The sequence below is a fragment of the Panthera onca genome (assembly GCF_046562875.1).
Source record: "Panthera onca isolate mPanOnc1 chromosome E1 unlocalized genomic scaffold, mPanOnc1 haplotype 2 h2.Chr16_ul_15, whole genome shotgun sequence".
NCBI classification, from domain to species: Eukaryota; Metazoa; Chordata; class Mammalia; order Carnivora; family Felidae; genus Panthera; species Panthera onca.
In genome coordinates, this window is record NW_027675814.1 from 129424 (window position 1) to 156889 (window position 27466).

The 27466-nt window shown below is 43.2% G+C and overlaps 1 protein-coding gene and 1 long non-coding RNA gene across 9 annotated transcripts in view; one reads left to right on the forward strand and one right to left on the reverse strand.

The window, feature by feature from the left end:
- The first annotated feature begins 321 nt into the window (after positions 1–321).
- LOC144615375 (uncharacterized) overlaps positions 322–27466 on the forward strand; it is a 48015-nt gene continuing 20870 nt past the window's right edge. For 2 of the 7 annotated variants that reach the window (XM_078442313.1, XM_078442314.1), the window contains exons 1-2: positions 322–5705; positions 7970–8041. In XM_078442313.1, coding sequence (XP_078298439.1) covers positions 337–5705; positions 7970–8041 — 5441 coding nt within the window. In that variant the 5' untranslated portion in view covers positions 322–336. Of the gene's footprint in view, positions 5706–7969; positions 8042–13314; positions 13387–17240; positions 17313–18034; positions 18116–27466 lie in introns of all 7 variants that reach the window. The other 5 variants (XM_078442308.1, XM_078442311.1, XM_078442309.1 and 2 more) reach the window with 5 other exon arrangements.
- Positions 5879–18888, reverse strand: LOC144614358 (uncharacterized). 2 transcript variants are annotated; one of them, XR_014137148.1, is made up of 3 exons: positions 18809–18888; positions 18059–18113; positions 5879–6802 (listed from the first exon to the last, which is right to left on the reverse strand). It is a non-coding gene; the product is annotated as an uncharacterized LOC144614358 (long non-coding RNA). The 2 variants fall into 2 exon arrangements; XR_014137149.1 differs by lacking the exon at positions 5879–6802 and adding an exon at positions 13650–13836.

Sequence of the window (27466 nt, forward strand, 5' to 3'; positions counted from 1 at the left end):
TGCTGTGAGCAGCCCCGGGCCGGGGAGGGGGGGGGAGGGGGGAGGGGGGGAGTGGGGGGGAGTGGTGGCCTTTGCAGGGTGGAGGGAGGCCTGGGCCCCAAGTGATTCTGGGAAAAGGGCCCGCTCTGCTGGTGCGGAGCCCATCTCCAGGGAGCTAATAAAGGTGGCGTAAATAAAGACATCATAAATAAAGGGTGGGACGTGGGCGGGGAGGGCGCACAGTTGCTAACTGCGCGCGCGCATCACGGGGCTGCCATAATGGTTTGGCTCCCGCTCAGGGCCCAGCGCCAGTACCCCACTCGCCTGGGTCGCTGCACCCCGGAGCCTCCGCGTGTCATGTCCCGGCTGCGCCTGTTGGCCCCACTGCTTCTCTTTATGTGGCAACCATTGTGGCTGCTGGTCCAGGCAGCTCAGCCTCCGGAGTGGGCCCTGGACCCTGCCCAGCTGACTTCCGACCCCCTGGAGGCGGCTGAGCCCTGGTCTTCTCACTCCTCTGATCCCCCGCCCGAATCGCCCCAGGCACTTACACCCCCAGCTGAGCCGGGGGGCTTTAATTACCTGGGGTCCTCTGCTCCAGCCCAGATGTTGGCCCCGCCTAAGGAGTTGACCGAGACTTTGGTTCCATTGCTGGACACGGATTCGTTTGGAGAACTACCCCCAGGGCCAGATGAGGATCTGAATCACCAGCTAACCCAGCATCAAAGGCTCCCAGAGGTGGTTCCAGTGCCAGGTTGGGATCAGAATCAGACCATAGCTCCGCCTCCTCATCTCAAAAGTAAGACTAAAACTGTAGGTTTAGATCAGGCCGAAGATCACCAGTCATTTGATTCCAATATGGGTCTCCTGTATCCTGAGGAGAACCTACCTATGGGTTTCCCAGGGGGACCAGATCAACTTCCAAACTTCTCTGAGGAGGCTGAAATTCCTCCACCCTTGCAGAAGACCCCACATCATCTAGAGTCCCCTGAGGAAGCTGAATCTTTTTTGCCCCAAGGGGAGGCTCAGGCTCAGCATCCAGAGCCCTCTGAAGAGACAGAACCATCTCTACTTGAGCAGGAGGCTCCATCTCAGCGTCCAGAGTCCCTTAAGGATGGAAATTCAGCAAACCCACAAGAAGCCCCAGCTGAGCCTTCAAGTACCCCTGAAGAGGTCGAACCTTCTTCAGTCCAGCAGGAAGCCTCAGCTCACCCTACAGAGGCCCCCGAGGAAGTGGAACCTTCTCCAACCCCCCAGGAGGCCCCTGCTCAGCCTCCAGAGCCATCTAAGGACATCATATCTCAACTGTTAGCACATCATGAAGTAAATGTGCTATCTCCAAGTCAGAGTGAAGCTCAGAAGCCAAGCTTCCCCAATGTCACTGTTAAACCTCTGGATCTTACCATAACTCTAACTCAGCCTGCGGAGCACCCTGAGGAGGCTGGACCTACCCCAGTCCAGCAGGAGGCCCCTGCTCAGCGTGCAGAGCGCCTCGAGGAGGTTGAACCTACCCCAGTCCAGCAGGAGGCCCCTCCTCAGCCTGCAGAGCGCCTCGAGGAGGTTGAACCTACCCCAGTCCAGCAGGAGGCCCCAACTCTAGTTCCAGAGTTCCCTATCGAGTATTTAACTCAACTTGCAGTAAGTGATGAGGTGACATCTCTACCTCTAGGTCAGTATCCAGATTATTTAATGTTTCCCAGGGTTATAGGTAAGCCTTTAGATGTGGAATTTACCACAACTCCAGGGCCTGATAAAGGTGTTGAATCTTCTATAGCCCAGCAAGAGGCCCCACCTCAGCCTCTTGAACATACTGAGGAAGCAGAACTTTCTCTAACCCAGCAAGAGACCTCGGGTAAGCCTCCAGAGGAGGTTGAGCCTTCAAGTGAGCAGGAGACCCCAGGTCAGCCTTCCGAGCCTCCTGGGGTGATTGATCCTTCTCTAAGGCAGCAGGAGACCCCAGCTCAGCCTTCAGTGCCTCCTGAGGAAGGTAAGCCTTCTCTAAGCAAACAGGAACCCCCAGCTCAGCTTCCAGACCGTTTTGGAGAAGCTGAACTTTCTCCAACCCAGGAGGAGGCCTTAGCTCAGCTTGCAGAGCTCCTTAATGAGGCAGAATCTTCAACCCAGCAGGAGACTCCAGCTCAGTCTCCAGGGGAGATAGAATCTTCTGCAACCCTGCAAGAGCAACCAGCTCAGCCTCCAGAGCTGCCTTCCAGGGAGGTGGAACCTTCTCCAACCCAGCAGGAGCACCCAGCTCAACCTCTATGGCATCATAAGATGACAGTTTCACCTCCAGGTCACTACCATGATCAACATTTAAACCTGCCCAATGTCAGTGTGAAACCTCCAGATGTGCAGCTTACCATGACTGCAGAACCCACTACAGAGGTGGGACCTTCTGCAGTTCGGCACGAGACTATAGCTCAGCCCTCAGTGCCTCTTAATGTGGAACCTTTTGAAACCCAGCATGAAGCCCCAACTCTGCCTCCACAGTCCCCTGAGGTTGAATCTTTGCCAGTCCAACAGGAGACTCCAACGCAATCTCCAGAATCTACCACACAGGAGAAACTTCCAACACAGCAGGAGACCCCAGTTCAGTATCCAGAATATCCTGGAGAAGTTGAACCTTCTACAACCCAGCAGGAGGCCCTAGCTCAGCAATCACAGGCCCCTGAGGAGGGTGAATCATCCTCAACCCAGGAGGAGGCCCCGACTCAGCTTCCAGAGGCCCAGGAAGAGGGTGAACCTTCCCCTCTCCAGGAGGAGGGCCAGGGTCAGCACCCACAGGCCTCCGAGGGGAGTGAACCACCTACAACCCAGGAGGAGTCCCCAGCTCAGCATCCACAGACCCCTGAGGAGGTTGAATCTTCAACCCAGCAGGTGGCCCCAGCTCAGTTTCCAGTCCTCCAGGAGTCCCCAGCTATATCCCCTGAGCCCCCTAAGGAGGTGGAACCTTCTCCCACACCTCAGGAGCCCCCAGCTCAGCCTTCAGAGCCCGGTAATGAGGCAGAATCTTTTCCAACTCAGCAGGGAGCCCCAGTTGTATCCCCTGAGCCCCCTAAGGAGGTAGAACCTTCCACACAGCAGGAGGCCCCACCTCAGCCTTCAGACCCTCCTGAGAAGGTGGAACCATCTCCAGTCCAGCAGGAAACCCTATCTCTACCTCTCGAGCCACTTAAGGAGATAGAACCTTCTCTAACACAACAGGAGGTACAAGCTCAGCCTTCAGAGGCCCCTGAGAAGGTAGAACCATCTCCAATTCTGCAGCAGTCTCCAACTCAACCTCCGGAGCCCTCTAAGGAGGCAGAAACTCCTCCAGCCCAGCAGGAGGCCCCAGTTCAGCCTCCAGAGCCACCTGAGGAGGTTGTAGCACAACCTCCAGTCCATAATGAGGTGACAGTTCCACCTCTAGGACAAGAGCAAGCTCAGCATCCAAACTTGCCCAATGTTACTGTTCAGCCTGCTGACCTGGAGCTTACTGTAACTCCAGAACCTACTGTGGAGGCTGAGCAGTCTACAATCATGCAGCAGACTCTAGCTCCTCCAGAGGACACTGAGGCGACACCTCCACATCCAGAGCAGGTCCAGGCTCAGCATCCAAATTTGACTGAAGTCAGAGTTCAGCCTTTAGACCTGGAACTGACCATAACTCCAGAACCCACTACAGAGGTTGAAACTTCAACCACGCAAGAGATCCCAGGTCACCCTTCAGAGCCACCTAAGGAGGTTGTAGTTCAGCCTCCACTGTTTCAGGAGGTGACAGTTCCAACTCCAGGTCTGGATCAAGCTCGTCATCCATCGTCACCTAATGTAACAGTTCAGCCTTTGGACCTAGAGCTTACCATAACTCCAGAACCCCCTATGGAGGTTAAAGCTTCTACAGCCCTGAAGAAAACTACAGCTCCTCCAAAGGACCTTGAGGTAACATTTGCACATCTAGAGCAGGTTCAGGTTCAGCATTCAACCTTGAATAAGGCCACAACTCAACATTTGGACCTGGGGCTTACTATAACTCCAGAATTCAATAAGGAGATTGAACTTCCTCTACCTATGCAGGAGACTCCAATTCAGCCTCCAAAGCCACCTGAGGAGGTTATTGGAGCTCAACCTCCAGTATATCAGGAGCAGACTGTTCTGACACCAGGTCAGAATCAAGCTCAGCATTCATCACTCCCCAATATAACAGTTCGACCTTTGGACCTGGAGCTTACCATAACTCCAGAGCCCACTGTGGAGGTTAAAACTTCTACAGTCCTGAAGAAAACTACAGCTCCTCCGAAGGACCTTGAGGTGACATTTCCACATCTAGAGCAGGTTGAGTCTCACCATCCGACGTTGACTGAGGTCACAGTTCAGCCTTTGGACTTGGAGCTTACCATAACTCCAGAATCCACTACAGAGGTTGAACCTTCTCCAGCCATGCAAGAGACCCCAGATCAGCCTCCAGAGCCGCCTAAGGAACTTGTAGCTCAACCTCCAGTATATCAAGAGGCAGCAGTTCCAACCCCAGATCAGGATCAAGCTCAGCGTCTGTGGTTGCCGAATGTAACAGTTCAGCCTTTGGACTTGGTGCTTACTGTAACTACAGAACCCACTACGGATGTTAAACATTCCTCAGCCCTGCAGCAGACTACCGCTCCTCCAAAGGACCTTGAGGTGACATTTCCACATTCAGAGCACATTCAGCATCCAACCTTAACTAAAGTCACAGTTAAACCTTTGGACCCAGGGCTTACCGTAACTCCAGAATCCACTACAGAGACTGAACCTTCTCTAACCATGCAAGAGACCCCAACCCAGCCTCCAGAGCCACCTAAGGAGGTTGTTCAGTATCCGTCCCAACAGGAAGTGACAGTTCCTACTCCAAGTAAGGATCAAGGTCAGCAACCAACATTGCCCAGTGTCACAGCTCATCGTGTGGACTTGGGGCTTACCATAACTCCAGAACCTACTACAGAGGCTGAACATTCTACACCCGTGAAGGAGACTACAGCTCCTCCTCCAAAGGACCTTGAGGTGACACTTGCACATCCAGAGCAGGTTCAGAGTCAGCATCCAAACCTGACTGAAGTCACAGTTCCACCTATGGACCTGGAACTTACTGTAACTGCAGGATCCAGTGTGGAGACTGAACCTTCTCCAACCATGCGAGACACCCCAACTCAGCCTCCAGAGCCACCTAAGGAGGTTGTAGTTCAATATCCATTCCAGCAGGAAGTGACAGTTCCAACTCCAAGTAAGGATCAAGGTCAGCATCCAGCATCACCCATCATCCCATTTCGTCATGTGGAGCTTACTATAACTCCAGAACCTATTACAGAGGCTGAACATTCGACAACCCTGAAGAAGACTACAACTCCTCCCCCAAAGGACCTTGAGGTGACACTTGCACATCCAAAACAGGTTCAGAGTCAACATCGAAACCTGACTGAAGTCACGGTTCCACCTATGGACCTAGAAATTCCTGTAAGTCAGCAACCAGAGTCATTTGAGACAGGTTTTCCTCCAACAACTGAACATCCTGTGGTGCATTTTGTAAAGTATACCTCAGAAAAGGCATACACAACTTTAACTTGGCAACCAGAACAGAATGCCACCACAGACCTCAAAATATGTGAGCGCTGTACCTGCAAAGAGGAGACACTGTCGTGTGTTGGTCTCAGCCCACAGCAGAGGCTCCGCAGAGTGCCCGTGCTGGAGCCCGACACCTACAACGGCACCTTCACCATCTTGTAAGAATCGCCTTTACTTGTTTGTTCTCTGCCTCCTGCTTGACATGGCAGTCTCTTCCTCAATGTCGCCCTGGGCCTTCCTCATCTCCCCAACCACGTTGACTGACTTTCTGTTTTTACCTTTTCTTTGTCAACTATCCCTTATCTTCATTTTCCTTTTTACTACTGTTCGCCCTTCTGCAATCTTTTACTTGTAATTGTCCTTATTCTTTTTCCTTATCCAATTTTTAGCCCCATTATTTCATTCCTTAACCTCTACTCTCCCATTTTTGCTCCATCCTCTATAATAGGATACAACAGAGTAGTGAAGAGTAGAGATTCTGGAACTAGATTGCCTGCGTTTGGGCCGAGGTCTGTCATCTATTAGCTTTGTGACTCAGTTTCCTTTTCTGTGAAATGGAAATTATGATAGTTACCATCTCATGGGATTATGGTGAGATCTAGATGAGGTAATACATATGAAGCACTTGGATCAGTGCCTGGCGAAATATGAGTGTTAGCTGTTATTATTTTGATTCCCCAGACCTCATCTTTGACGCCCGGCCTTCCACATACAGTACTCAGTTTGGGCCCAACCCAAGAGTAAGTACTATGGGCGCCACACTAGGATGAAATCGTCTTCAGAACATGAAATGACAGGTGGGAAGAAAGGAAATGGTCATAAAAAGGGAGGTGGCATGTAATTAAGTACTAAAAGAGGTACCATGGGTGTTGGAATTCAGCAGACTCTGTAATCAGCGGAGTATGGAGGTCAGGGAGAGCTGCATGGATAAGCTAACACTTTAGCTGAGACTTAAAGAGTGGCTCTGATGTGTTAAATAGAGAAAAAATGGGTATAAGTCTAGGCAAAGGCACGGCTGCAGGAATGATCAGGAATTAAGAATTAGGTTAAGCAGTTAAAGATCCAATTACGAGAAACCTTGACTATCAGCTAGAGAGGTTTGAACGTTAGATTCTGAGTTATAGAGAGCCATTGAAAGTTTTCAAGCATGAGATATACAGACCGCTGAAACAGGATTATTTTCAGTTCCCCATATAGGCCGATCTGGAGAGGAGAGCTTGATCCAGCGAGACCAGATAGAATGTTCTAACAAAACCTGGGAATAAAGTAACAAGGGGCCGACTCAGAGTGGCTGAAAAGAGTAGAAAGAAAAGCCTTGAGAGCACTGCAAAGGAGGAAGTGACAAGATAGACTAACTGATGACAGTCGCGGGTGGGGTGTGCACGGGAAAGAGAAAACTCAGATATTACTCTGAAACTTCTGTCCCAGATAAGAATGATGGAAGTTGAGGCATCTTTTACCAGGGAACACAGAGCAACCAGAAGGCTTCAGGTTGACTGGAAATGTCCACCAGGCACATGGGCAGATGGGTATCTGTTTTGAATTTATTCCTGACTCCCCTGAAAAAAATGTGTATATAAACTGACCAGGTAAGCTGTTGCTGAGGGAAGAGGACAAAACTAAAGGTAAAGATTCAAAGTCATACGCAGAGTTAGCGGTTGAAACTGAACCTCAGGCATTTAATAGCTTCTCTTAAACATGTGTAATTCATGGATACATGAATTATCATGGATACTTTTTTTTGTTTTTAATGTCACAGGTATAGAGGATAAAACGTGAAAATCCCACCCCACCCTCCCTACCACTCATAAGATAACTCCTGTCACCTTTTTGGTGTGTGTCCTTCCTTCCCATCTCTTTCCTTTGCATTTTTTCCTAATTTCCTAATGAGGGGATACTTTTTAATTCCTTGCCCAGTGATTTGTTGCTTTTCCCTATACAATATGTCTAAGAAATCTTTCCATGTTAGTTATTCTAATTTCTAACTTCCCTTATCCTTCTAACACCTAGAGAGGTTTCAGTAGAGGGCTTCTTTACATTTGTTTGCTGATAATGGTAAATTTTTTACCATTTTTTTCGTTGAATTATTATTTTCTCATTGATTTGTGGAAGGAACCATTTTAGACACATAAGTGATTTGGGGGAAAAAAATACTTATCTCCAGAGTAATTAACAGGCGTTATCTACCCAAGGAATGGAACAAATAGGAAGTTCAGGTTCTAAGGAGCTGGCTTGTTTGTGCCAGTGGCCCCACGCTATCTCTTTATTAATTGCACCACCTGGGATGCTGATAGCCGCGGAAATTAGAAAGTTGGCATTTACTGCATTGGAATATTCCCCACAAGGTTGCCAGTGATTCTTTTATTTATTCTGTTCATTCCTTTCCTACCTATTCAAGGATCTGAACTGTGTTTCTTCACAGAAATTTCCAAGGAAACTCTATTTCTCACATTGATGAAAATGTATGGAAGGGATACCGTTGGGCTGAGAAACTGTGAGTATATTCTCTCCAAATACGAATACAAAAAAAAAAAAAAAAAAAAAAAAAAAAAAAAACTAACTGCATTCTAAGGTCCTTCTTGGTCCAGAACTTTGAAGTCAGTAGCTCTGAGGAAAGGTGTTTCCCCTTCCATATCCCAACTCGACCTCTACCGATTGCAATTCTGTGTTAATTTTTTTTTTTAACGTTTATTTATTTTTGAAACAGAGAGAGACAGAGCATGAACGGGGGAGGGTCAGAGAGAGGGAGACAGAGAATCTGAAACAGGCTCCAGGCTCTGAGCTGTCAGCACAGAGCCCGACGCAGGGCTCGAACTCACGGACCGCGAGATCATGACCTGAGCTGAAGTCAGCCGCTTAACCGACTGAGCCACCCAGGCGCCCCATCTGTGTTTATTTTAAAAATTAAATTTGGCAGGTTCCCTTTAAAATTAGAATCAATTTCAACTTATTTTCCATTATACAAGGAATACGTGATTATAGTCTCAATATATAAAAATGAAATAACAGGGGGGCCTGGGGGGCTTATTCGGTTAAGTGTCCAACTTCGGCTCAGGTCATAATCTCAACGGTTCGTGGGTTCAAGCCCCACGTTGGGCTCTGTGTTGACAGCTCAGAGCCTGGAGCCTGCTTCAGATTCTGTCTCCCTCTCTCTCTGCCCCTCTCCTGCTCATTCATTCCCTCTCTCTCTCTGTCTCAAAAATAAATAAACATTAAAAAAAATTTTTTTGATGAAATAACAGATCTAGTGAACACCTGCCTTATGTTCTAATCCCCCCACTGCTGGGATAGCCACTACTCTGGATTTAGTATATATCCTTCCAGACCTTTTTCCATGCATTTGCCTACATACATATTTACAGCAAAATAGGTTTGTTGTGTGATTTTCTTATCTTTTTTTTACATAAATTGTAACATCCTACAACTCGATTCTTTTGCTTCGTGGTATGTCTTAGACTTTTTTTCTTCCAGTACATAGAGGGTTACCCCATCCATGCAAGCTGCTGCATAATATTCCATAGTATGAGTGTATTATGATTTAGTAATTCCCCTCCTGATGGATGTTTAGGCTGTGTCCAGTTTTCTTATTACATGCATTGCTGCATGGACCACCTCATACATGCATCTTTGTGTACGTGGGTGGGTATTTCTGTAGAATAGATCCCTGGAAATGGAACTGTTGGGATGAAGACGATGTCGATATATACAATTTTAATTGCCCTCAAAAAAGGTGTGCCAATTTACACACCAATCCATACACCATGACAGCATTCATTTCCTCCTACCCTCCCACTCTTGGATATTCTCCATTTCTTGGCTGATCTGGTGGGTGAATAAAATGGGTCCCTTCTGAATTTGAATTTTTCTGATTACGTATACATTTAAATATCTCTGTATGTTTCCTGGGCATTTGTGTTTCTTGTCTGAATTTTCTGTCCTTTGCCAATTTTTTTGTTATCTTTTTTTTAAATTGATTTGTAGAAAAAGTCAGTGTAGACACAAGTAATTTTGGAAACAATATTATACTCAAAGTAACTGACTGGCATTTTTCATGACAGATTGTGTGTCATATCATTAGTTCAACTTGGGTAGATAAGTCATAAATGACTTCTGAATTAATAATAAAAGACATAACAGTCATAGTAATCTAAATGTAGGGATTATGATCCCCCTAAAGTAGATTCCCCCCTGCCCCTTAGTCTGATAACCTTACTGGTAAGGGACAAATGGTAGAACAAGGTAGTTGTTTTCTTATGAATTTTATGAATTTCTTAAATACTATATATAGTTTATATTTTCTCATGATAGTATCTAACTTGGAGATCTTATTTCCCAAACTTGTAAGAAAAATGAAAGTAATTTGGCACAAGGAACAAGAGAGAGTGGAGAGAGTGGGTAGGCTGAGGGACAGGGGTAGGAGAAAAACTTTGAATTGTGTATTATATACCTTTGGAATTCTGAGCCATGCAAATATATATTACCTATTAAAAAAAATAAACTGAAGTTAAAAAAATATTTTTTGAAAAGCGTGTATTTGGTAGTTTATATACTAGAAGATGAATCTGGTAAGATTTGATGATTCTTAAAAAATTTTTAAATGTTTATTTATTTTTGAGAGAGAGAGAGAGAGAGAGAGAGAGAGAGAGTGAGCAGGGAAGGGGCAGAGAGAGAGGGAGACACAGAGTCCTAAGCAGGCTCTAGGCTCCGAGCTGTCAGCACAGAGCCTGATGTGGGGCTCGACCCCACAAACTGTGAAATGATGACTTGAGCCGAAGTCAGACACTTAAGCAACTGAGCCACCCAGGTGCCCCAAGATTTGATGATTTCTAATTCAGCTTGAGGGTTATGCCTTGTAAGACAGAAGTTTTTAACTATGGGTCAATAGTCCCCTGGGGCAGGATTTTTAACCTTTTTTTCTATATATCAAATTTTTAAAAAAATTTTTTTCAACATTTATTTATTGCTGAGAGACAGAGCATGAACAGGGGAGGGGCAGAAAGAGAGGGAGACACAGAATTGGAAGCAGGCTCCAGGCTCTGATCTGTCAGCAGAGAGCCCAATGTGGGGCTCGAACCCACGAACCGTGAGATCATGACCTGAGCTGAAGTTGGACACTTAACAGACTGAGCCACCCAGGCACCCTTCTATATATGTATTGATGATCTGCAGAAGCTTATGTTCTTGGGATGATGTTTTCAAATGTATAATAAGTTAAAATATATAGGAAAAGGAAATTATGTGGAAATAGAGTTTTCAAAAAATTTTTAAAAAGATTAGTGATATAGCAATAAATCTGCTTCTGTTAGAATATTAAATAACAAAATATAATGGTACGCCTACTAACTATTATAACTTCAAGGTACTGATGAGAATAAATGATATTTTGAGATATCCATGCCAAATATGTGATATGAAAATATCTGATTTCTGCTGGGGACCAAATTAACTACACTAATCTGTGGTTTGTTGCCTACATTCATAATGGAAGGAAATGCTAATTCTAGTTAGAGGTTTGTGAAAATAGAGATGTGATTCTATTTCCCATCCAAGTTTGGCACCCACAAATTCAGTCCATTCTATTCACGGACCTGAGCCCTAAAGGGATGGTCTGCAAATTGAAATCGCATGCACACCTTTGCACGTATTCAAGAAAGTGCAGTTTTCTAGGGAAAGGGTCCATTCCATAGCTTTTATGAAATTCTCAAAAGGTTCTTGTCTCAAAAGATTGAGTCACAAATTGGGGCGGAGGTGGAGAAAGACATTTGTTTTCCTGTGAAGTTGTACTTATTCTCATAAATGATGATAAATGAATGATTTGTTTTAATTAAAAGTAGTATATTTGCAAATTGATACCTGTCACTTTCTGAATTCATTCAACAAATATTTATGGAGCATCTCCTATGTCCCAGGAACTGTTTTACATGCCAGGGATATAAGCCCAAGAACAAAACTGACCAAATATCCCACTTGTCAAGGGGTTTACAAATATATAATATAAAAACAAATATGTAAATATAATAAATACATAGAATTTCAAGTATTGGTAAGAAATCAGTGGCCAGATCTCTCAAGTTTTCTAATTTATTCAACGACCGTTTCTGCTGCTCATAGACTGAGTTTTTTACTAATGATAATACTTTTCATTCATATAATCTTGAGTTGGTTCTTTTTATTAGATGTACTGTTTACCTCTGTCTGAGGATATATTAATGATGCCATTCTAAATTTTGTATACTGTTTAGTTTTGAGAGAGAGAGAGAGTGAGAGACAGAGTGCAAGTTGGGGAGGGGCAGAGAGAGAGGGAGACACAGAATCGGAAGCAGGCTCCAGGCTCTGAGCTTCAGCACAGAGCCCAGTGCAGGGCTTGAACCCATGGACTGCAACCTGAGCCAAAGTCGGATGCTTAACCGACTGAGCCACGCAGGTGCCCCATTAATGTTGGTATTCTCAAATCCTTTTGTGTTTTCTCTGTTAACTGTGTCATTGACTATAAGCTGTTATATTTGTTTTTTATTTTCTGTCCTGAATAGAATTGGCTTTCTCACTCCATTTGGTCATTCCTGAGTGCAATTTATCTTTGTAGTTGAGATTTGACTTGCTTCTGTTTTCTGGTCCTAAGGAAGAGGTGAAATGAACCACGGGGCTTGTTATTGGTGACAGGTCCCCCTGAGAGTTAAAGAAGAGGTGGGAGGTGACTTCTAATGGCTAGTCAGAGTGTATACCCTTCCTCCAGGGTTCTGGGACCCTGCCCCCTTCTAACACCAATGGCTCCTGCCTGGAAGAAAACACCCTTTGCTGCCAGATCCAAGGAGGAAGGATGTGGGGTTGATGTGCTGTCCTTGGTCCTACTGCAGTATCCCAGCTAATCACCCTGTAGGTGGCTCCAAGGCATTTCTGGTGGGGAGTGTTTGTAGAGCTACTCCCTTGGCTTTGAGCTAAGGTTGTGGATTTTCTAATTGTATCTTTTCTAATCATCCTTAGGGACTTTGGTGGAGTTTGGAGTTTGGTAGAGACTTGGCATGTTTCAATCTGCCAGCTTGAAATAGCACAACCTCTTAGGAAGACAATTTTGTACCCCTGTTAAATCCTGGAGAAACTTAGGCAAATGTGTACTAGGATATAAACAGAAAAATGTCCAAAGCAGCACTGTTTATAATAACTAAAAATTAGAAAAATCTAGTATCCACCAACAGTAGAATGAACAAATAGTGTTACACGGGTATTTACTCTATACTTATTAAACTGAGCATTTATGTTATGTGCATTTTATGCACATTTTTAGTTCTCACAGATATTTTTTAGATGGGGAAAAAATTAGATGGCTTTACTTGTAGCACTGATATGGTTATAAATAGGGCTTCCACAATAAAATTTGGGAAAAGAGAGGAGGAAGTGGCAGTTCTGTCCATGTTTTTGCCACTCAGGGCTGGGTTCTAACAGAGATTTTATGATCCAGAGAGTAGGCATTAAATGTACATTTTGGTGTGAAGAGTGGATAGGGGTGTGTGTGTGTGTGTGTGTGTGTGTGTGTGTGTGTGTGTGAGAGAGAGAGAGAGAGAGAGAGAGAGAGAGAGGGAGAGACAAAGGAGTATGTGAGAAGAAAAGATTTGAATCAAACAGCAGAGATCACCATCCCTACATTAAATAAGAATTAGTGTATTTGGTGGCACCATTACCCAGGTTTCTCTCACATCTAGCGGTCCTGTGTAGCAAATAGTTGTAGTTATTTTTGCATTTTGACCCAGAAATGACCTTTTCATTTTGCAGAATTCTCAGGGACAATTATCTGACCGAATTACATAAAGACACATTTGAAGACCTGCTATCCCTCCAGTATTTGTAAGTTAATCAGTTCATCATTTATTATGAGTTTTTAGTTATATTATTTATTAAAAAATACAGGGTTCAAATTGGATAATTGCAACAATTTCTTCTAACAGTAGAATTCTATAATTCTCTATAGTGGAATTCTATAATTCTCTCTATTAAATTCTATAACTCTGTAAGTCTGTGGGGACCCAGCCCATCTCTAGCATTAAATACCTCCTATGCATTTTCAACTTTTTAATTTTATAGACAAGATATAGGAAAAAGCCCTTCAGTTGTAGAGGAAAAGGGGTAATGAAGTCTGAGCAATTATGGACACCCATATGAACCTTGTTATGTAAGTGTTCATATACCATCTGCTTTTATTTATATTTATTATTTGTGGCCCATGGATCAAATCCTGTGTATGGTCTGTCTTGATACAACCTATGAGTTCAGAATGATTTTCATGTTCTTAAAGGGCTGTAAAAGAGAAAAGAAGAGAAAGAAACAGAGAATATGTGACAGAGACCGTATATGGCCTGCAAAGCCTAAAATATTTACTGTCTGGCCTTTACAGAAAAGGTTTGAAAAAGTTGGCTTAGTAAAATGAGAGGAATTGAAGTTAACCTCAAATTGTCACCTACAAGACAAGAAAATATAGAACACTTACATTAATTTGAATGCCATTAACCCAGAATTTTTAAATAATTTAATCTAAATTAAATATTTAAATATTAAATATTTAACTAAGCAGGTGAATTATGTAAGCAGTATTACCAAGTACATATTAAATTATTAAGAGATTAAGGATTTCAGTGTGGGAAATTTTATTAGTTTATTTTTTTATTATTATTTTTTATGTCATTTATTGTTAAGTTAGCTAACATACAATGTGCACTTGGCTTCAGGAGTAGATTCCTGTGATCAGTGTGGAAATTCTTATGCCACCATAAAAATAGATGTTTAAAATGATGGTTAAGGGGTTGGGGCTCCTGGGTGGCTCAGTTGGTTGGGCGTCCGACTTTGACTCAGGTCGTGATCTCACAGTTTGTGGGTTCGAGCCCCGTGTCGGGCTCTGTGCTGACAGCTCAGAGCCCGGAGCCTGTTTCAGATTCTGTCTCCCTCTCTCTCTGCCCCTCCCCCACTCATGCTCTGTCTCTCTCAAAAATAAATAAACATTAAAAAAATGATGGCTAAGGGGCACGTGGCTGTCTCAGTCATTAGAGTCTGCAACTCTTGATCTCGAGGTTGTAGGTTAGAGCCCCATGTTAGGTATAGAGATTACTTAAAAAAAATGAAATCTTTAAAAATATAATGATGGTTAAGTGGTATAGTTAGAAATGTTTACACTAAACAAACATCAGAAATGCCTCTAACTTCGCTAATTACAGAATAAACATCTCTCCAGCCTCATTGTCAAGGAAGAAATGTTTGCATATATCTCTGTACATTAGACATACAGAGATACTAATGTTCTTTGCTATGGAGGTTCAGTGTTTATTCTTTGTCCATGCCATGCAAAGCTGTGTATTTCATTAATCCTTTTTAAAAAAATTTTTTAATGTTTATTTATTTTTGAGAGAGAGAGAGAGAGAGACAGAGTATGAGCAGGGTAGGCACAGAGAGAGAGGGAGACACAGAATCCGAAGCGGGCTTCAGTCTCTGAGCTGTTGGCCCAGAGCCTGATGCGGGGCTCGAATTCATGAGCAGTGAGATCATGACCTGAACCGAACGAAGTCAGATGCTCAATCGACTAAGCCATCCAGGCACCCCTCATTAATCCTTATTAATGATGTGCTTTAGAAAATAGATTCTTCTTGCAAATGTGGAAGGCTTAAGGGTAGTGAGTAAAAAGAATCTCATATGACACTAAAAATAGCCCTTCAAATTATCAAACCTTCCAAGTCTTAGGGGACAACCACTTTGTATTGGTCTTCTTGGCTACCTCTGCCATCTGGGCTCCAAACGTTACAAACACAGTTTGGAGAAAACCAAAAGAGACAAACTGCGCAATGGATAGGGCCTTTCATTATTTCTACTATGAGGTACTTTGTAAGCCAATTATTTCATGTCAGGTGAAGTGTTCTCATTCATTCATTCAAAAAAAATGTGAATCAAAACCTAAAAAAGAATGTGACAGGCCCTATGCCCAGTACCATAGGCACGCAGATGGTTAAGACAGGCTTCCCACCCTTGTAGGAACTCATGATTTCACAGGGAAAATAAACAGAAGCTTAAACCATAATGCCTAAGCACTAAATGGATGATGAAGCACTGACAAAGTGCAGAAGAGGGAGCCACAAAGTCGTAAAACCACATTTCTTTTCAGTCGTTTTGCTCCTTCTACTCACTACCCAGCTGTTAATTTATTTTATAAATATTTGAGTTTGTTCTTTGTCCATGCATCAGTTTTAAACACAGTAGACAACGCAGATGAGCAAGACTAGTCCATACTTTCATGGAGTTTATGCCCAGAGGAAATGGAATGCCAGAATAACTATATTAAGAAGAAATTGGGGCACCTGACCGGCTGAGTCAGTAGAGCATGCGACTCTTGATCTCAGGGTCGTGAGTTCAAGCCCCAGGTTGGGCGTGGAGTCTACTTTAAAAAATTAAAAGAAGGAGAAGAAGGAGGAGGAGGAGAGGGGGAGGGGAAGAAATGGATTTGGGCAATGAGAAGTATAAGTTGTTTTTGGAACACAGAAGAGGGGGGGAAGACTTCAAGTTGGATCAGGGAAGTTACTAGAGAAATACTGTTTGAACAGAACCTTGAATGGCTATGACGTATCATCAGATAGACATCTTGGGAAGAATATGCTTGCAAGATAGAGTGAGTGAAAGGCAAAATGCAGGAGAAATTTCTTTGGTATCTGTAGAGTAGGAAACTAGAGCCGGATTTAGGATTTTGAAGGCCTTGGATGATATGCCACGCTACCGTGTTATCACAGCAGTGCTCTAGGACAAACTTTAGACTGCACCAGGGTCACCGGGAGGCCTTGTCAGAACACAGGTTCCACCTCCACAGTTCCTGATTCACTCAGTCCAGAGTAGAGCTGAGAATTTGCATCTTGAGTAAGTTCCCAAGTGACTCTGATATTTGAGAACCACTCCTGGAGAATTAATCTGGTGACTGTGTGCAGTATAGATTAGAATGGGAGAGACCAGAGATGAAAATGCCAGTCAGAAGATGGTGGTACCCATGTAGGTGGAAAGTGAGGGACTCGGCTGAAATCCATGGAAATAAGAGGGTCAACCATAATCAAGAATGGGTGTTTCCAAATAAAAATCCAGGACCGTGTTGTTTTTTTGTTGGCCCCACTTGCAGCTGAAGCAATTGATAAATTCATAGACCGTTTAGGCAACGTACAACCAAAAATAAATTTCTATTAATATGATAATATAATTCTGAGTTCGTTCAAAGTTAGGTATTGATTAGAGGAGTAACTTCTTTTCAAGTTAAATGAAAAGGTATCTTTTACCTCTTCTGGTATTGACTTGGTGTCAAGAAATAGAACTAAACCAGGAAGGTGTGCTAATGTGAGAATATCCCTTTTAATATTAGAAATTATATGTGGCGATCACAACTTTGAGCTCATAATTTAGAAATTGATGAGGCCACAAACAGTCATTTAATCAATTCTTCTGCTCTCAGGAAAGATTACTTCCAAGATCTATCAAGATCTATAGTTGCATATTTTATGTATGAAGATCACAAAGGTGAGACTCTTAAGAAAGGTGAGGACAGGGTTAGGGGCTCTGGAAGGTTCAAATAACAATTCCTAATACTCAGAGTTTAGCCAAAAGCTACTTATTCAATACTACCATCCTACTAATTAGATATCTTATAGCTAATTGAGGCAATATTTTCCTTTTCCTTTTCCTAGAGATTTATCCTGCAATAAAATACAATCTATTGAAAGACGTACATTTGAATCACTACCTTTTTTGAAGTTTATGTAAGTTACAAATATAAATTCATTATATTTGGAATTTGTATTAAACTTAATTGTAAACCTCTTTGTTATTCATTTGGAATGAATGAAACTTTATTAGTCGAAAGCTACTAAAATTATGTAGCAAATCTTTTTTGTCTGTGGCAAAGTTTGGTGTGAGAGTTATTATAGAGATCAGAGTGAATCGTTCTAGAGCAGCAGTTCTCTGCCAGGGTGATTTTGCATCCAGGTGACACTTGGTAGTGTCTGGAGACATTTTTGATTGTCAGACTGTAGATGTGCTCCTGGCATCTAGTGGGTGGAGGCCAGGGCTGCTGTCACACCCTACAGTTCACAGGGCAGCACCCCCCCCCCCATAACAAAGATTATCCAACCATAAATCTCAACAGTGCTAAAGTTGTGAAACGTTTTTCTAGAGAAATAAACTTACTTCTCTAGAAAAAAATACTTACTTAACACAAGTATTTATTGAGCATTTACTGATTTGTATCTAATGCACCACATGTATAAACATGAAAGTATAAATCTTTCATGCAAATATTTTTTTAAAAAGGCAAGTATCTTTCATAGTGAGATTTCTTTAGTGTATGGAGAGAGTATTGTGGTTATGTTTCATTATCTATAAATTAGAATCACTGCCAAAGGATAAATATTCTGAAAGAATATCTTTTTTTTCTCTTTGTTTGTGTCTTGTTTTTTGTGTGTGTGTGTGTGTGTGTGTGTAGAAATCTTCGTTGCAATTTACTCACCGAACTGAGCTTTGGAACATTTCAGGCCTGGCATGGAATGCCGTTTTTACACAAGCTGTAAGTGAAATAGAAAATGAATACATGTAAAAAAAAAAAAAAAAAAAAAACTACATGTAAAAATATCATACAGTGATTGGTTAGGTGTGTGTTAATAAACCCAGTATGAATTCTGGAAAGTAGGTCTTAAAATCCATTTTTTTTTTCAAATGAGGAAACTAAGGTACAAAGAGGCCAAGAGACTTGTCTTAACTCCTAAATGGCACTCTCTGCCCTCCCTCGTAACCAGCTTTCGTGGGCAATGAAAGCCCCAAGCAAGTAACACCCAAGTCAGTATTATCATGGGAATTCGTGACAGTGATGCTTCCCCAAGGTGTGCATGGTCCTTGAAATCCACTTTTGAATTTAACTTTGATTCCTGCTCATGTGCAAGTTTCCTATGCAAAAGAGAACTTCAAAGAACTAAGTTTAGCACAGAGTTCTCCAGGCAGCAAAAGGTGTGGGTGCTTCTTGAGCCATCAGGAAAGCAGAAAGAACTCCTGAATGCCTGCCACAGGGCACTGCTCTCCATGTGTTTTCTTTCCTGACCACTCTTCAATTAAGAAGTGTGTTATTCCCTTTCAGCCGGAAAATTCTGTGATTTCTCTGTAAAAAAGCAAATCATACTGGACATGTTCAGTGGCCTGAGGGGGATTTTTAGACTCAAGGTTGAAGACCCTCCTCTAAAGCAGACGCTGGAAAAGACTGTCTTACTGTCTTGTGGTTCAGAAATCCGATTTCACAACTTATCTTCCATTAGATGAAAGTGTTTACGGTGTGTCCGGAGCTGGAGTTAAGTTCCTGCGGGTGCCCAAGAGCAGGGGCCTCCTCTCTCCTCTCATTAATTTGCTGATGCCTAACTTGGGGAAAGAATACTGAGGGTCAGTTTTTTGTTTTGCCGGCATGCCAGAGAACGGGCTCATTGAGTTTCTCCACCAAGAGGTTTTAGTGGTGTCAATATAATGTCTTAAAACTCACCACCTCTACTAAGCATCTTATAACACCGAGAGTCTCTTCTAAGAATCTGAATTTCATAGTTATGTAGGCAATACAGGACAAAATAGGGTGGAATCCGTTGATAACAATGAATGAATTCATTGAAAAACACTCAGTGCCACGCGCACTCTGTGTCGACAGTGTACTAAGTACTGGGGGTACAAAGAATACACAGGGACTGTCCCCAAGAATCTTTCATACTGGAAGGAGAAAAAGATGGCCGTTGATGGGAAAACGTATGTGAGCCATGCTGGCATCAGTGCAGCAGGGTAACGAGCTAGGGGGTGACAAAGTAGGGGATGGTTGTGAAATAGAACAGATTTGTCGTGGACAAGGCAACAACTTGCTTGTGTTGAGTTTTCACGTTCATCTTGATGAAGTTTTGGGGAGATGGTGGGGAGTCGGGAGCCGACGGCCAAGAAAGAATTCTTGAACATGTCTTTGGTGCAAAAAGGCGATTTTATGAAAGCACAGGGACAGGACCGTGGGCAGAAAGAACTGCACTGGGGTTGTGAAGAGTGACAGGTTATATGCTATGGAATTGGGAGGTCAAGTCAAAAGGGAAGTCTCCAGAGGGACTGTGATATGTGAAAGAGGACTCCTAAGATACCAGAGGCCTTGCTATTGTCAAGCTAAGGTTGTTTTTCCGTCTAGCAAAGCAATAAGACAGTAGGGAGTTCCTGGAGAAATATTTTATTTGCCTGCCTCAAGTATCTGTCAATAGGCTGCAGGTTATAAGGAAATTTAATTTTACCTGAGATTTCCTTCTTGCCTTTGTTCCCCATATCACTATGGAGGGGTGATGTTGGGGCTCCAGGACGCTGATTCTGTAGGTTTCTGGCGATTAGGCTATTGATAAGATTGCCTTTTTCTTGTAATTTACTAAGATATTTGTAAACTGATGGAAACTCCTATCTTGCCCGACTGAGATCTCTTATCAGTTAACCATTTGTTTTCTTTCCTTTCCTTTGTCCTCGAGCAGCCAGAATCACACATATCCCACCTGGGGCGGGGGCATGTGCTAACTTGTATTTTGCCCTCAACTTGCCTCATGCTCCCTCATCGATCTTACATGACAGAAAAAGGTAATTAAAGAACCAGAGCTAGCTGGTATTGAGAATAAATTAATACTCATGTCATGTGTGTTATGCCCAGAATTCGTGATCCCCAAATACCGCCAGGGAGCCGAGTCCGATGTAAAAGCAAAAGAGCCTTTATTCGAGCTAGCTCGAGCTCAATCCCCTACCTGCACTGATGCAGAGGTGAGATACCGGGGAGAGAGAGCCAGTTTCAAAAGGACAAAGGTTTTATGGGGGCCTAGGGGCAGTTGGTGAGGTAATGGCTGTGGCCTCAGCTGATTGGCTGGGGAAGGGTCCTGGGGAAGAGTGCTGTTAGGCAGTTGGGGGGGGGGGTTACTCAAGGGGAGGAGGTGTGGTCAAGGTGAAGGACACAGAACAAGATGGAGTCAGCCGGCGTAGGCCCGCCCTTTCAATGTGGTTTGAATAGAGCTGTACTACTAAAACGAATTCACAGTTAACTTCCAAAAAATTATCACAGTACAGTAAGTGTGTATTGGAGGCTGGGCTCCTTGTTTGGGGCCAAACTTTTCTTTTCTTTTTTCTTTTTAACGTTTATTTATTCTGAGAGAAAGAGAGCATGCGCAAGGGAGATGCCATCCCGTGAATTCAGTCACGTTATTACCTATGTGACTTAATTACTGGGGTGTTTATAAGTTGAAACAATATTTTCTCCAGCATTAAATAAGTTTGTAAGCCTTTTGGGCCCCAGCTGAGGTGGATTTATCTTGAACTGACTGAAGCTTAAACTTCAGGTCTTCTCACTTACATAGGCCCCTTCCGAAGTCTTGGGAGGGACCCTCGCAGTTCCTGTACGCATAATTTTGCATGTTTTGATGAGGCAGGATTTCCCAAAGTAGATGAGGTCCAGACCCTACAAGGCCTCGATTCACCCCTGGGTTTCAGGTAATTCTATCTCAGTAAGTTTTTTGAATGAAGCCTCTTAAGTTATTGATAAACACTGAGTGAACACGTTAGCGGTGTGGTAAAGTCTATTTTGAATCTGAAATCCACCTCAAAGCCATGCCAAGAGTTTATTAATAAGGTACCACTTTTTGAATGGTAGTAATAATCCTATTTCTTTCAGATGAAATCAGGAATGAAATATATTATGGAAAACCAACAGTGGTTGATAATCCTAAATGTTAAGTATACTTTTTTTTTCCTGACTTTAAAGTGCTTCTCCTTCATTCACCTACACAGGTGCAGACCGATGGCTTATTTTAAAAAATTCACTTCATTGCTTCTAACAGTACGAGCTCCATGAGTTTAGAAGCCGAAGGACTCTACGATGTAGAAAGGCTGTACCTTATCGGGATAGAGCACATTCACATGCTGGCTCGTCTGTGGCGCATCAGTATTGTGCCAAGAACATAAGCTCTAAGGGAGAATAAGGAAAATCTAAGCCTTACCCCTTTTGAATTATTGTTGAGAATATCGTTGAGGTAGGTGTGGCCACCCTCTGAAGGCAAAGTCGAGCCGCAGTCACAGAGACGCCCTAACGCTCCCCCAGTCAACCACCATCTGCTTCCTTTTAGACGGCTGCGTGCCCACACAAGTTGACACACTTCAGGATATTGTCATCGCTTTTTGGTATGTACTGGAAATCCTGGCAGCTTCTTCTCAGATTCAGAAAGGCATCAACGTTAAGGATGAAGATGACAACTCAGGGCTGTCCTTTTGGGGTGATTTAGGGTAACTTTTATTATTTTCCGTGTGTGGTAGTTCAGAAGCTTTGCGATAGTCATACCCAACTGTTACTTTTCTTCTCCCAGCTGCCTCTGATTCTTCCCACGTATATGCCAAGGCATCTTCTTTCTCTGGGAAGCATGGTAGTTGCTCCTCTGCCCCATATCATTTCTTTAATACCTACCTCTGTTAGGTATTTACTGCGCCCCGGCACTACGCTGAGACCTTTCGCTTGTGCTGCAAGTAAGACAGTGTGTCTTAAACTCTTAGAATAGAGCCTGGCACGTGGGAAATGCTCCGGACGTGGCCCCTCACACGGCACTTCATTTTCGTTTTTCCAGCAACTCTTGTGATACAGGTAGTATCATCCTCATTTCGGGGATGAGGAAGTTGAAACTCAGAGACATCGGGTGACTTGCCTAGGTTCACACTGTCAATAAGTGACAGAACCACTTAAGAAGCTTCGCGAGTAATACAATTCCGCATTCCCTGGCACTAGGTAGGACCTGAATGACAACCGGCCTTTTGGGCGTCGTCCCTTGGAGTCAGCTTCTCACTGGAATAGGACCTTTCGAGCAGGGAGCTCCTTTTCCCTATGCTTCGGGAGCTCCTGGCCATGCCACCTATGGGCATCCCCAGGCTTCCTGCTCACCGCCTGGTGCAAATATCACATCGTCACTGCTAGGCACCCACTCTGTGCCCAGCCTTATGCTAGGTGCTTTGCACATGCTCTTTCCTTTAATCCTCAAATTGCCTTATGAGGTAAATGCTGCTAAAAAGACTCGGAGACGTTCGTTACTTAAGTCCCTTCACCAGGAAGTGACAGCCAGAATTCAGACCTAGGTCTGCCTGATTCCGGGGCCCTTGCTTCTTGGGCTGTTCCTCACTGCCAGAAACTCCTCTTCAAGGCTGTTCTCAGAACTTGAATTAAAACATGGGCTCACCATTTCAGATTCTTTAGGCTTCGCCCCTCCCCCCGCCCAACCCCTGAGAGAGGATCTACGTGATGCCGTTAGATGTCTTGTATTGAGGAGCTTCGCATGGGGAGTCATGTTCTCATGGCTCATGGACCTATGTAGATGAATAAAGGAAAGGGGTTATTCTATCCCCAAGTACTTCAAACATACTGGAATAGGGTCTAGATCACTCTACTTATTTCTTCAACTGCTTTCCTCCAAGGAGCCAGTTTTCCCTCCATGCCTTGGGATTCCAGCATAGAGAGTTTGGAGTCTGTCCTATTTGAAATGTATTTTCACTGCCTGCTTTGGACATTTTTTCAGCCAAAGCTGTTAGGATTTCAGGACATTCAGGACAGTGGTGACAAGCTTCAGTCCTCAAGTCTTCTCTGTCTCCTCAGTTAATAGAAAGGAAACGTAGCCCATCTGTCTGGACCTCTGTAGAAGAATTTGGAGAAAAAAAAAATAACACGTAAGAAATGTTCCCTTATTTTGTGAGCTACCTTTAGTCTGTCCCGTTGCTCTGCAACGGAAAGCTTTTGCAAAAATACTTGAGTTTTCCTCTTCAAATAAGATAGAGTTTTTTAAAAAACAAAAAAATATCTAGAACAGTATTTCTTCAACTTTGATTATGAGACAGTCTTTGAGGATAACTGTTGTTATGTTTTACTCCCATAAAGATAAGCCCACGAATATCCAAAAGCCAATAGACTGAGTCAGCACACGTTTTATCTGTAAAATGAGGGAATTGAACGGAAATGGAGATGATGTCTAGTGCAGCGTCCACCGTTCGTGCGTATCGCAGTCTGTGGAAAGACAATTGCTGTCGGTCCAGCAGATGTAACCTGTCGGGTCAGTTCTCATTCTCCCCTTGGCTCAGGCACAATAGCTCCATGAAGAGAAGGCGGCACTAAAGACAGGAGGAGATAGGATAACTTGGAGTGGCCTGTATTTTGTTTTCACTACAGATAAACACAGGGCATTCATCTCAGCAGGAGGGCTGCCTGGGTAAGAGGAAGCACCGAGCCGATGGGTATAAGGCCATGGGTGAGCTACCAGGAAAGAGGGGGGGACAGTGGGGGTAGAGCACTGAGATAGTTGGGGGAAGGATAACAAACTACTAAATTGTTTTGGCTGCATAATTCTTCATAGTCTTTCTTAATAGGGAGCCAGGGGGGCGGGGCGGGGGGGGGAGAAGTGGGCAGGGGAAGACACACACGTGGAAGAGGTTACTTGCACAGAGCCCGCCAGTAAGCTTGTAGGTATTAATGCCATTTTTATTTTTTCAAAGCCAAAGGACATTCGGAGCCTCAAGGTTGAGGAACTGTGTTTAACCAGACATGTGACACTCACGTTCTTTCTCTTCATAACATCGTCTGACTGGATATTAACTAGTGTTACACAAACCCGACATGTTAATGGGCCTGAAAAAACGTAGAAGAAGGGGCTGGAATAGGAAGAATAGGGGAGTTTCCAAGGCAAGAACAAAAATGCATGGCTCCCAGCCGCACCGCTAACTCCCTCTGACCTCCGTTGTGGAAGAGTTTGAATCTTCGCTCCCCTTTTCTCCACCTACTAACATGTTTGATCTTCTGGCAACTGGTTCTCTATTTATCACAACATGGTTCTTTTTTTTTTTCTTCAAATTGAGATATAGTCCGCATAATAGAATATGCAACATTATAAAGTATATAGTCCAATGGTATACTTTGATAGACAATAATCACTGCTAATTCCAGAACATTGTCATTGCCCCCCTCGAAAGAAATACCATACCCATCAGCCTTTACTCCCCATTCCCCCCTCCTCCCAGGCCCCTGGCAACAACTAATTTACCTTCTGCCCCTATGGATTTGCCTATTCTGGACATTTCATAGAAATGTGTGTCTAGTTTCTTTCACATGGCTTGTTGGCTTCAAGATTTATCCGGTTGTAGCATGTTTCAGTACTTCATTCCTTTTTTTAATGTTTATTTATTTTTGAAAGAGAGCGCACACACAAGCGGGGAAGCGGCAGAGAGAGAGGGGGACAGAGGATCCAAAACCACAGAGCCTGATGTAGAGCTCGAACTCATGAACTGTGAGATGACGACCGGAGCCAAAGTCAGATGCTTAACCGACTGAGCCACCCAGGTGCTCCAGTCACATTTTGTTCATCCATTCGTGAGTTATTGGACATTTGGATTATTTTGACTTTTTGGCTATTGTGAATAATGCTGCTATGAGTATTCATGTACAAGTTTTTGTGTGGTCATATGTTTTTAATTCTCTTGGGTACATACCTAAGAGTGGAATTGCTGGGTCATGTAGTAACTCTATATTTAACCCTTTTGAGGAACTGCCGAACTGTTTTCCACAGTGACTACACCATTTTACATTCCCACCAATGTATGAAGATTCTGGTTTCCCCAAATCTTGCTACCACTTATCATTGTCTCTCTGTTCGATCATAGCCATCTTAGTGAGTGTAGAGTAGTATCTCATTGTAGCTTTGATTTATATTTCCCTAATGACCTAAGACATTGAGCATCTTTTCATGTGCTTATTGGCCATTCATGTATTTTCTTTGGCGAAATGTCTCTTCAAATCCTTTACCCATTTAAACATTTGATTATTTGTCTTTTCACTGAGTTTTAAGAGTTCTTTATATATTCTGGATGTTCTGGATACTAGACTTGTATCAGACATATGATAGTTTTGGGTTGTTTTTTTATTTTTAAATAAAGTCCAGTTTATCTATTTTTCCTTTGGTTTGTTGTGCTTTTTGTGTCATGTCTAAGAAACCGTCGCCTAAATCCAAGGTCATAAAGATTTCTCTCCTGAGAGTTTTATAGCTTGAGCTCTTCCTTCTAGGTCTTTGACTCATTTTGAGTTAATATTTATATATGGTGTGAAGTGTAGGAATCCAACTACATTATTTTGTATGGGGATATACGGTTGTCCCAGCATCATTTGAAAAGACTAGTCTTCCCACGTTGAATGGTGTTGGCACCCTTGTTGAAAATCAGTGGGCCATAAATGTGAGGATTTGTTCCTGGACTGTCAGTTCTGTTCCATCAACTTACATGTCTGTTCTTTTGCCAGTACCACACCGTGATTACTGTAGTTTTGAAGTAGGTTTTGAAACCAGGGCGTGTGAGTCTTCCCATTTTGTTGTTCTGTGTCAAAATCGTTTTGGAGCACCCGGGTAGCTCAGTTGGTTAAGTGGCCGGCTCTTGATTTCAGCTCAGGTCATGACCTCATGGTTTGTGAGATGGAACCCCGTGTTGCAATCTGCACTGACAGCATGGAGCCTGCTTGGGATGCTCCCTCTCCTTCTCCCTCTGCCCCTCCCCTGCTCACACTTTTCCCCACTCACACTCGCTCATGTTTGCTCTTCTGCACGGGTGTGTATGCTCGCTGTCTCTCAAAATGAATAGATAAACTTTTTTTTTTTTTTTAAAAAGATCATTTTGGCTATTCTCGGTCCCTTGAATTGACATACAGATTTTAGAATTAGCTTGCCAATTTTTGGAAAGAAGTCAGTTGGGGTTTGGATAGGGATTATACTGAAACCACAGTTCAATTTGGGGTATAGTGCCATTTTAACAATATTTTCTTCTGATCCGTGAACATGGCATATCTTTACACTTATTTCAATCTTCTTTAATTTCTTTCAACAACGTTTTGTGGTTTTTAGTGTGATTCTTGCACTTCTTTGGTTAAATGTTTTCCTAAGTATTTTGTTCTTTTGAGTACTGTTATACATGGAATTGTTTTTCTAATTTTATTTTTGGAATAGTCATTGCTGATGTATAGAAATAAAGCTAATTTTTACATATTGATCTTGTGTCCTGTAACCTTGCTGAACTCATTTATTAGTGCTAAGGTTTTTTTTCTACATTCCCAGGAATATGTCTTGTGGTCTTCTAGTTACCCAGGAAGATGTTGGAGCATTTCAAAGTCCCTATGGACATCTCATTTCTCAGCTTTTTCCTTTTAGGCTTTTTGTTTAGGCTATTTTTTGTCTTGTTATCAATTGCCTCACATAGCTGCCAGATTAAAACATTTATCTATAATTGTTTTCAAAAAATGCCCCTTGGGAAGAGGCTATTTTAGCACTGTGCAGTTCTCAGTGAGGTCAAGGGCAAGGCTTTCAAGTGAAGTTTTTTAGGGACCCCACTAGACAGGTAAAACAATGACAGTTTGTTCCTTGGGAATGAGGCTTTAAGGAACTTGAGCTCCATTCTGTTCCCCTGGGATGTGGGCAATTTTTAAGGCTACCATCACGATGGAGAGCAGAGGTTGAGGACAAGTTAAAACAACAGAGCTCACTGTTCTCATAGAAATTAGTAATTTTTTCTTTAATAAATGCTCTCCGGGTTGCTGCAAGCCCATTGGTTAAAATTTCCAAAGTTCTGAGAAAGTTGATTTTGACCATTTTTGCTAGTTTTTTGTTGTTGTTGTTGCTTTTACGGAAGGATGAATTTTCAGACGTCCTTCCTTTCTCATTTTCACTGATTCACCTGTAACAGGGCTTTAAAATGTCTAAAGTCTCAGGGCACCTGGGTGGCTCAGTTAACTGCCTGACTCTTGATTTCGGCTCAGGTCATGATCTTGCGGTCATGGGATCAAGCCCCATGTCAGGCTCTGCACTGGGCATGGAGCCTGCTTGGG